The sequence below is a fragment of the Lolium perenne genome, chromosome 7, assembly GCF_019359855.2.
Source record: "Lolium perenne isolate Kyuss_39 chromosome 7, Kyuss_2.0, whole genome shotgun sequence".
In the NCBI taxonomy this organism is placed as follows: Eukaryota; Viridiplantae; Streptophyta; class Magnoliopsida; order Poales; family Poaceae; genus Lolium; species Lolium perenne.
The window spans coordinates 179,125,858-179,136,009 of NC_067250.2; the positions used below are offsets into that span (position 1 = coordinate 179,125,858).

Genomic DNA, 10,152 nt, shown 5'->3' on the forward strand with positions numbered 1-10,152 from the left:
TCTCTTCGAGTTGGCTCATCTTGAACTTGCACTTCATTTCTTCATTCTTTATCATGTTGATGTCTTGAAGTTAAACTTGAGGGCTCACTTCATCTTCATCTTCAAGACATACTTAATACTTAATATTCTCCATCCTTCTTATTGCAACCTTGAAGCCAACATATGGTTCAAGCATTGCCTATGGAGAACTCCTACAAATATAACTCAATGCAAACATTAGTCCATAGGGATTGTCATTAATTACCAAAATCACACATGGGGGCTCCATGCACTTTCAAAGGGCCGATGCGGAGGGTCGCGGCGGCGGGTGGCGGCGGCGGGTGCTGGCGTTGGTGTTGTGGCTGGTCGCGCGGATTTGCATGGTCGCGTGGCGCCAGCGTTTCTGTCGGTTTGTGAGGTGCGGCATTTGGCCGCCGGCGGCGCTCGGGCGGGCCGCAGCCGTTCGCGACCAGCGATGAGGCATTTGCTTCAATCCGCGGCGTGGTGCGTGTGTGCTGGAGCTCGCGGAGCTCGCATCAGACGGGCCCAATCTGGGCCCTTGTCGCCGCTCTGCTTCGCGGTCGATGTGGCCAAGCTCCGTCGCCACGCAGGAGTGTGGTAGTTAGGCCATCAACACGTCGGGCTGCTGGGTGGTGCTGAAGGCTGGCTGCGACACCAAGCTCGCCGTTTCGCGCTCGTCTCTCTTCGGTGGCGTCCTTTGCCGATGATGGCTCTTTCATTCCGTTCATGTGGGCAGCGGGTCGAAGTCAGGGCCGAAGAAATCCTGTGTTGTTGCGGATGACGGCGACGCCCGCGGGGGTCGTTACCTTCTTGAAGGCGTCGTCGACCCTTTTCGTTCAACTCTTTCCCGTGCGCCAAGGGAAACCCTAGATCCAGTTGTTGGATCAGACAGTGGTGGCACTTCGGTGTCATCCCCTTGTTGGAGGCTCTGTCGAGGTTGTCCCGGGAGCCCCACGACGGCGGTTGGAGCTAGAGGTGGCCGCTACTCTGATCATGGTTGTTGTGGGTATACTTCATGGGTGTACCATCGACAGTGCCTAGATCCGGCAAGCCCGGGTGGCCCATAGATGGTGATGTGGCATGTGGCCCATCGGGCGGCCCAGTTGCTGTTGATCCTGGAGGATGAAGTCCGGCCCAGGAGAAGGGAGCCGGATCCGACCGACCTTAGGAGGAACCCGGATCCATGAAGGCCCATCAAGGAACCCGGATCCGGTACGACGTACAGAGGAAGGCGGATCCTTGACGTGCACGGCAAGACACTATACCGTAGTTAGGCAACCTGTATCCGGCTAGGACTCTCCATGTAAACCCTAGATCCGTGCGCCTTTATAAGCCGGATCCCGGAAGCCCTAGAGGCACAACCATAACTCATTGTAACATCGCGAAAGCGCCCAGATAATTCCAGACAAGCAGCAGTAGACCCTGTGATCGTGCAGGTGTTCCGAAGCTGGGTAAATCGCGTACCACCCTAGAGTTTGTGTCGTTTTAGGTTTCCTGCTATGGTTGCTGCGCGCTTTCGAGACCTTGTGCCCCTTCGTCACGCCTTTGTTTGCCGGTGGTTGGGAAAGGCGGGTGCTTGTAGTGTGTTAGTTTGGGTGTGCGTTGTAAGCCGGAAGGCACCATTTGTTCGGTTTTCGGTCCAGTTTTTCTCTGGACCATGGTTTTCTCTTGTAAGCTTAATACAATGACGCACAGCTCTCCTGCGGGTTCTCGAAAAAAAAAACTAGAAACTACAAAATGAACTGTAAGTGGGGCTTTGGTGGGATCCCACATGGATATCCACACGTAGAATGCATAAAAATTACTCATTTTTTCGAAAAAAAAGGTTGAAACCTCCTACCTTTACATCGAAAATGTGCTTGAAAAGTACTCACTTCGCGATGATATATGCTCATTTATATACTCGCATGTGAAGATTAGTTCAATTGTGCCTTTAGGTCTTCCAAAAGGTAATCCCTTCAGTTTATATTTCTCTTTCTGTCTGACACTTATAAACTCACGTGTGAAGATTAGTTCAATTATGTCTTAGAGCATGAGTAATGGTGGCATATAACTTGCTACTACTTCCCTACTACTTCCCCATGCATGCTATTTAGGTTTGGATAGCTGACATCTCTTGTACCATCAATATGCAATCCACATACTGCCTTCAGTCTCTCTATGTCATGCTTCTCATTCTTTTTTTCTCACATTTGACTCAAGATCCTGCGCAGACTACAATTTCACTTTTGAGATTCCTACTTTTCTAGCTTTCGGATATCCGAATTTACATGGATCTGCGGGACGGTATGTTGAAGCATACCATTGGCCACGTCCTTAGGGCATCTCCAACGCTACGACCCAAACAGATGCATTGGGTCGTCTGATTTTGGTCGTTTGGGTCGGCCTTCGGAGACGCGGATGGACAAGGATATCCGTTGTTTTTTTGTTCCCCAACGCAGTGTGAGACCCAAATTACTATTCCTCTTCCAGCCACACACTAGTACTACTTGGCCAAGAACCAGGTGAGCTCCGCCCCTTAGAGCGCCGGCCCGGTGGCGTCCATCCCCGCCCCGAAGGCGTCTGTCCCTGCCCCGCCACGGCCCGGCGAGCTCCGCCCCGCTGCGCCACTGCTCGCCCCGTCGAGCCCCGTACAACCCTATCCCGGCGGCGTCCGTCCCCGCCCCGCCACGGCCCGGCGAGCTCCGCCCCTGCCGCGCCACTGCTCGCCCCGGCACGGCAGCTGCGCGTGTCGACTCGCCCGGAACGCGTCTCGCCCAAGCGCCGGTGACCTCGGACGGCCGCCGGCCCTGCGCACGGCAGCGCGCGTTCGTCGCCTCCGCGGCGCCGCCCCATTCGCCGCCGCGGGCGCGGGCCACGGAAGGAGAGGCCGGCGCGGGTACCGTCGTCGCGGGCGCTGCCCATGCCGACGCCGGCGCCGCCCACACTGTGCCCGTCCCCGCCCGTGGCCGGCCGTGCCCGCGCCGTCGCGCGGCGACGCCGCCCGCCCGTGGCCGTCGCGGCGAGCTCCGCCCACGCCGTGGCCGGCCGTGGCCACCCCGCCCGTGCGCGCCCCGTGGCCGACGCGGCCGGCCCCGCCCGTTCTCGCGCTGCCCCGTTCGTCGTCGCCGGCGCGGCTCCAAACTCGCCGCGGCCGCGGAGCTTGTTTCGCCTCCGGCGTCTTCCGGCAGGTGTGAAAAAAAGGAGGCGGCGGCGACGGGTGCCTCCATGAGTAGGCGACGGCGGCAGTCCATGAGGCGAGCCAAACTCCGGCGGCTTTACCATGGATTTTCATGGGAGAAAGGAGGACAGAGAAGAGAGAATGCTGCGGGGTCTACTGGGTTGTCTTTGTCTCTCTGTCAAATAGGCTAGAACGCGTGTCCGGCCGACAGAACGACCACAGATGGACGCGCGCTCGTGTCCGCCTCGACCCAAATCGCTCCAATATTTGCGTCAGTTTTGGGTCAAATCGGATGCTGAGAATATCCGTTTTTAAGATGGGTTACCCCGTTGGGTGCAGTTTTGACCAAACCGAACGTTGTGAGTTTCCGTTTTTGGGTTTGGGTCTTGGAGATGCCCATAGGGCACGACCAATGAAAGCGTTCAATGATTTTAATGCTAGGATGCACCTATCTTAGTTACATCAGTAAAAAAGAAAAGACAATCACATCAGAAAAGGCAACCACATAATGACAACTTCTTGTTCATCCCATCTACTCGTGAGTCCGATCTTGTAGATGGTAAGCCTGAAATTTAACTGATTTGACTTTTTTTAAAAACTTTAATATAAAATAAATTGGTTGTGAAAAAATATCACAATCTGATCTATTTGCACGAGACCCGCCTCCACCGTGTCATGTTTATATTGCACGACGCGTTACCCCAAGACGTCGTGCAATGTAACAACCACATCGTGCATATGGTGTCATGCAAAAGAGGTCGCCGGTTTGTGAAAATTTTGCGAAACCGGTTCATTTTGTGCTGAAATTTCCGAAAATAGTCAAATTGGTCCATTTTCACACGCTAAGCTAATCCGTGTCTCGTCAGCGCTTGCCTCTCGCCGAGAAATAGAGAACAGAGGGGGGGAAAAAAAGCGATGCGCCGCTCCGCCGTGGCTCGCCACTCCCTTCCTCCGGCGGCGGCCGCGGCTCTCGGATTCGGCGTCGCGCCTCCTCGCGCCCTCCAATCCCTCGCGATGGCTGCCGCCGCCACCAATTCCCCTCCTTTGGGCAGCTGCCTGCCGCCATGCCACCGCCGCCGCAGCAGCATGTGCTCCTCCGCCTCCTCGGCCGCGTCGTCGGCATCAGCGGCTACGACAGCGCTGGCGGTGGAGGAGGCGCGGCGTGGGAGGAAGCAACTCGGCATGGAGCCTCCACTCTACGACTACCTCCTCGCAAACGTCCGCGAGCACCCCGTGCGTGCGCCCCTCCTCTCCCCCTTTCCATTCCGAGCGAATTTTGCTGCAGTTCTGCTGGTCAGGGTCTCACCCAATGCGTGCTTGTTTATCCTACCCTGGTTGATGATTAGATCCTCCGGGACCTCCGGGAAGAGACGGCGGCCATGAGAGGGAGCCAGATGCAGGTACATAACGGAAAACTGCGGCCACGCCGTCACAGCTTAAGAGTCTTAACATTGTCAGTGTGTTCAGCAGCAATCCATTCATGGCACCACCTGCCCTGCATATTTGCATTGACACCACAAGGTGCATTTTTGTGACAACTGTATCCCCCTTTGGCCCTTTCATGTGTTAAGACCCAAACACCGGGTGTGCCAGTTAATCCAGCTTATGTGTGCCATTTTTCATGTGCGTTTTATCAGCATTGCATGTTTTTTTTCTTTCAATCCAAGTGCCTACTACGGTTTTGCAAATGTTTGAAAATAGCAAGTGCAAACTGGTATGCTTTCTGGCTATACATGGAGTGATAGAATGCATGTGTACTGTACTTTTCTTTCGAAAAGGAGGATGCATGTGTACTACTGTCTCTTTGATGGTACACATTTGTCTAGTTTGTTACCCAAATTTTATATTATGGTAAGTCCCTTTCAACTGGTTGCTTTATCTCCGTAGGTTTCACCCGCACAGGCTCAGCTTCTGGCGATGCTTGTGCAAATTCTTGGGGCGCAGAGATGCATTGAAGTCGGCGTATTTACTGTACGTGAACAGAGTGGTTTGTTATCTAGAATTTCATGCCTTCCACTGTTTAATACTTGTACTAGAAGCATGGATGTTATACTAATTTCCGATGTGTTATCCTAGTACAAACTGTGAAATCCACACTTGTATGTGTGAACAACAGAACATAAACTTGTATGAGTGGGTTAACTAATCACCTTGAGCATCTCTGGTATCAATCATTTTACCTGAAAATAACCAACACGTGTATGTGTGAACATGAACTAATATACCTTAGTGGGGTCAACTAATCATCTTGAAGATCTCTGGAATCCCTCATTTTACCTGAAAATAACTCGCTTGTGTATGTGTGAATAAGAACTAGTGTAGTGTATCTTTCCATAGTATATATTTTTTCTTAATGCTGAATCCTGGACCTTGCATATGTTCTCTTTTCTTGAAATACTAGTGTTTTACAATAAATACCGTTGAATCATTTATTGTGTATGTTGACTTTTATGATGTTGCAAATGTTTAGTAGTCATTCTATACCTTGTGAAGGAGCTACTTCTGTTCAAAAGCAACAATTTGTTAGAAATCTACTAACCTTATCTTAGCATTCCTCTAATCTTTTCACAGGGATATTCATCATTGGCTGTTGCACTGGCACTTCCTGAATCAGGTCGCTTGGTTGCTTGTGAAAGGGATGAAAGATGTCTAGAAGTTGCCAAGAGATACTATCGACTTGCTGGTGTTGCACACAAGGTGTTTACTTTCAGCCTCTTGCTTTATGATATTTGTCAATCGAACAAGTTAATTACTCGCTCCGTCCCATAAAGGATGTCTTAGATTAATTACCAATCCCATAAAGGGAGTACATGATTTCCTATGTTTGTAGTTTACTTATTGATCCTTGGCTAGCATTTTTCAACCAACTGTATGTGATGTTTCAGTAGGTTGGAGAACTTGTCTCTGCTGTAATGTTAAAATCTCAAGCATTTAGATCAATGAGAATAACTTCAGAACTGGAGCAAAAAGTTACAGTCTGAAAAAATTCAGTTTAACTTTTTCCTGCTTTATGTACTATTTAGTTTTTTATGTTCTTGGATTTGTTTAACCTTGTACTGACTTATGTAGCACACTATAGTTTATCTAATACATCACATCCGTTTTGTAGGGAGTCTAATTTGTGTAGGATTATCAAATAAGTATTGATGTTTTAATGATTTTGAACCACCTACCTAACTGAACTAGTCCCTTCTTTGGAATCCCGCAGAATGTGTAGCACACTATATGCAAAGACCAATTTCTATTCTTGTTTTCCAGTTTTCAATACTTGTTTGTCTAAAAAATGCTTAGGTTGATGTCAAGCATGCTTTAGCTGTGGATTCTCTGAAGTCACTGCTCGAATCTGGTGAAGCCTCCAGGTAAACACTTTCCATATGGTATAATCCATCATCGGATTACTTCATATAATGCATGTTCTAACTAATCGTTTATTTTTCTGGGTTTTCCTAGTTATGACTTTGCATTCGTTGACGCAGACAAGAAAATGTATGAGGAATATTTTGAACTTCTACTTAAGCTAGTAAGATTCAACTTGCAGTTTATTTTTGGGTTTGCTTGTTCTGATCTATAATACATGTCGTCTTCCAGCTTATGTCCACCCACCATTGAACAACTATTATGATTGTAGCTAGTATGATTCTGTATACAGTGATGGTAGCATTTATTGTTTCTATACAATGAGCTTATATTTTGTTGTGTTGCAGGTAAGAGTTGGTGGTTTAATTGTAATGGACAATGTTCTGTGGTACGGAAGGGTTGCTGACCCGCTAGTAAGTTAATTTTCTGGTCTTCTTTTTACCTTTGACATGATATATATATATGTTACAGGGTAGATATTGGATTAGATAACACGTCTGGCATTTTTACATAGGTGAATGACCCAAAGACGATCAGTATAAGGGACTTCAATAAGAAACTTTTGGAGGATACACGTGTTAATATCAGCATGGTACTTTCCTTTCTCCCCCTGTGACGTAGTCATGTGTGTATTTATTAGTCACTGCTTGCATATGGTGATTGTGAAGCCTTAATTACTGCATATGTCTGCACTTTGTTCTGCTGTTTAGAACAAGTGAGCACCCGCAAGCATGTGTGGCAGTAGTGCAGTATCAGCACAGTACCCAGCAAAACTTACGAAATTTATTTTCCTAGTCATATTCAAACCAGTCATACCTTGAGGACCCTTGGATTTAGTTAAAATTTGAGGTAAATCTCATATTTTATGAAGAAATCTCTCTTATCAAAACACCGTTTAGTTGTCTAGAATTCTGGAGTTCACTTCGGGTTTTCAATATATTAATATTTATTCGACAGCTTCAAAATCTTATGTGCGTATGCCATGATTCAGTGCATCATATCCCAGCCATGCATACTAGTATCGATCTAAGTTAATACTTAATACTGATATTGGATTATTGTGGAGTTTGCAGGTGCCAATTGGGGACGGGATGACAATCTGTCGGAAGCTTGAAGATGATTGACTTCAAATATACTATGTACTCTGTAGATGTTGTGGACTTCGCTTTGCCAAGTTCAAGTTCTTCAAACTGGTTAGAGACAATCAGGTAACGATGGCAGCTTGGATGACTGTCTTGAAGAGTACTAACCACCTTGGACACATGGAGGAAACAGAAGCTTCCACAGTTCCATTTCCACATGGCGCAGAAAAACATCGACACACCAGCGCTGATAGTGTCGCTCAACAGCTACTAACACGAATATGAAGCAGATACATCGCTGCGGTCTTGGATTGACGGGCTCACATCTGTTTTCGCACCGTGCATCTGATTTTGTTTCTTTAACAGCATGCCCTGTACAAGCAAGTAGATGACATGCATTTTACCCAAGATGCAACAGCGTACTGGCACAACCTTTTTTTTTTTAACAAGGCACAACCCATTTTGACAGTTCCTTTTCCATTGCAATGGGTTCTCCCAAAGTTGGCTTTATTTATACTCTTTTAGTTAAGTGATGGGGAAAGAAAATGGAGACGTTGCTGGGATTTTGGAATATGTTAGTCGCTAATCAGTCTGCTGGTCACCAGTGTTCAGTTGAGTGCCAAGACTATTATGCTTCTCTGTTGTTTTGGGCGATAAAGTTATTCACAGTCCTTCTAAAATAATCAAGGTCATAAGTCAACCATTCAGACTTAAATGTGCAACGTACGCCCTATTGCTGAGTTCATCTACTCAGTGGTTAGTTTTCTCTCTGTGTTCAGTTTAGCTGATTTCGTCAATGTGCAGTAGACTCAGATTGCCACCCTTGAAATCCTGACTTCTGCTAAGTCAAGCTCTCAGTAGGTGTTGAAATGAACACAAAGTTCATACCACCATACCTTAAAATCGTGGTCTGACGACCCGACGTTTTAGATTTTCTAGGAGTTCACACAGCTGCCGATTGAACATTGCTCCTACGTACAACTTGCTCACCGTAGACCTTCTTTTTTTACAGTGGTTCGTATCGACACTACTACGTACGTTTGGTCCCACGACTCCTATACCATAAAGTCTTGGTCTTCCAAGTTCAAAATCGTCTAAGTTTTTTCACCCCTCCACTGTCTAGATGATGTGGCGATTTTACACACGTGGCATCGCTTTCATTGACATTTTTTGAGCTTGGCTCAACTGACTCGTTAACGGCTCGCGAGCTAAAGAATTTGTGTTTCTGGCGCATCACTTTCGTAGTAGGCAGACACTCCCACAACGCCTTCGTTTGACCACTCTTTCATTGTAACATTGTAATATTGGGAGTACTATATTCTCGAAAATAATAAAGTTCTAGCAGACCATGAAAGTTAGTAAGGTCATTATTAGTTTTAATCCAAATCCCCATATTTTTCATCTTTTGGATTATGTTCACTATATTTTTCATATTTATTTTTTATGTGACCTTTGCCTGATTTGCCTGTAAATCTTCATTCAAGAATTATAGATATTTTCATGCAAATTTTCAACTTAAACTCAATTATTTTGATTTTTTTGCTTTTAATTTTTAATTCATTTTCCCACTTTTTTTTATTAAATTAATTGAATATTCGAATAATATAAAAAATATTCCCCCAGACGTTGTCAATTATTGTGTTGACTAGGTTGCCAGTGTGCAAAATTGGCGCCATACCATGGCTAAAACCACTTTCTTGGATTAAAGACCAAATCTATACGGTTTTAACACTTGATACCCTATGATTTTTTAGTATTGTGTCAAGCTTCATGCACGGGTTGCGTATTTGAAATTTCACGCACTAGCCAACGCAACCAAAATTCAAGCTAATGAAATACTAATAGTATCCACTTATACACTTCAGAACGGCATAAGGTAACATTCTATTAATCGGTAAAGATACATTCAAAGATAGAACTGACTAGACCAGTATATAAGGGACTATTTTTCTACTATTTCTTTATAGGGTAATGATCTTAAAATAATGAAGTTATAAGATATTATCCCATTCAAGCGGCAAACCTCCAAATACCATTATTTTGCAAAAGGCCCACCAATCTATTCGTAATCCCAAACAGTACAAGAAAATCTAAAGGTAATTAAAATTACAAATAAGTCATACTTTTTACTCTATATTTTAAAAATTCTAGGCAACAGTTTGCAAAACCCGCGAAAAGATTCTTAACAAAAACAACTATAGATTGCACCGTGAAATTACACACATCCCTAAGAGTCTTCACTGCCTTTTACACCGAGGCGGATTATCAATTATGACAATCTATCATTTTCTTACATTTTTCTTGCTAATTCGCACTGAGTTTTTTTTTGTTCCTAAATAACATTGGGAACCATTGATCCGATGTTGAGATTTAACAAGATTTAATATTTGTTTGAACTACGAGAACAAATATTTAACTTTGTTCATGAGATGATAAAAATGTTACGGCTCGGTGGATATTTTTACATATTTGTATGAACAAATTTGTGAGGTGTACCGGGATTCTCGGATGTAGCTTGGTGAGTTCTCACATCTATACGAAATTGTTTGTCAA

The 10,152-nt window shown here is 45.7% G+C and overlaps 1 protein-coding gene across 1 annotated transcript; it reads left to right on the plus strand.

Moving 5' to 3' along the window:
- Window positions 1-4,007: 4,007 nt before the first annotated feature.
- LOC127314828 (uncharacterized) lies at window positions 4,008-8,128 on the plus strand. Its single transcript, XM_051345355.2, has 9 exons — window positions 4,008-4,393; window positions 4,507-4,560; window positions 5,048-5,131; window positions 5,732-5,857; window positions 6,452-6,519; window positions 6,611-6,680; window positions 6,865-6,930; window positions 7,032-7,109; window positions 7,591-8,128. The coding sequence occupies exons 1-9, from the start codon at window positions 4,076-4,078 to the stop codon at window positions 7,639-7,641; spliced, it is 915 nt and encodes a 304-aa protein (XP_051201315.1). The 5' UTR covers window positions 4,008-4,075; the 3' UTR covers window positions 7,642-8,128.
- Window positions 8,129-10,152: the final 2,024 nt, after the last annotated feature.

Coding starts and splice junctions, on each gene's coding strand:
- LOC127314828 (XM_051345355.2), top strand. CDS start 4,076: ATGCGCCGCTCCGCCGTGGCTCGCCACTCCCTTCCTCCGGCGGCGGCC. Junction 4,561..5,047: donor TGAGAGGGAGCCAGATGCAG/GTACATAACGGA, acceptor TTATCTCCGTAG/GTTTCACCCGCACAGGCTCA. Junction 6,681..6,864: donor TTGAACTTCTACTTAAGCTA/GTAAGATTCAAC, acceptor GTTGTGTTGCAG/GTAAGAGTTGGTGGTTTAAT.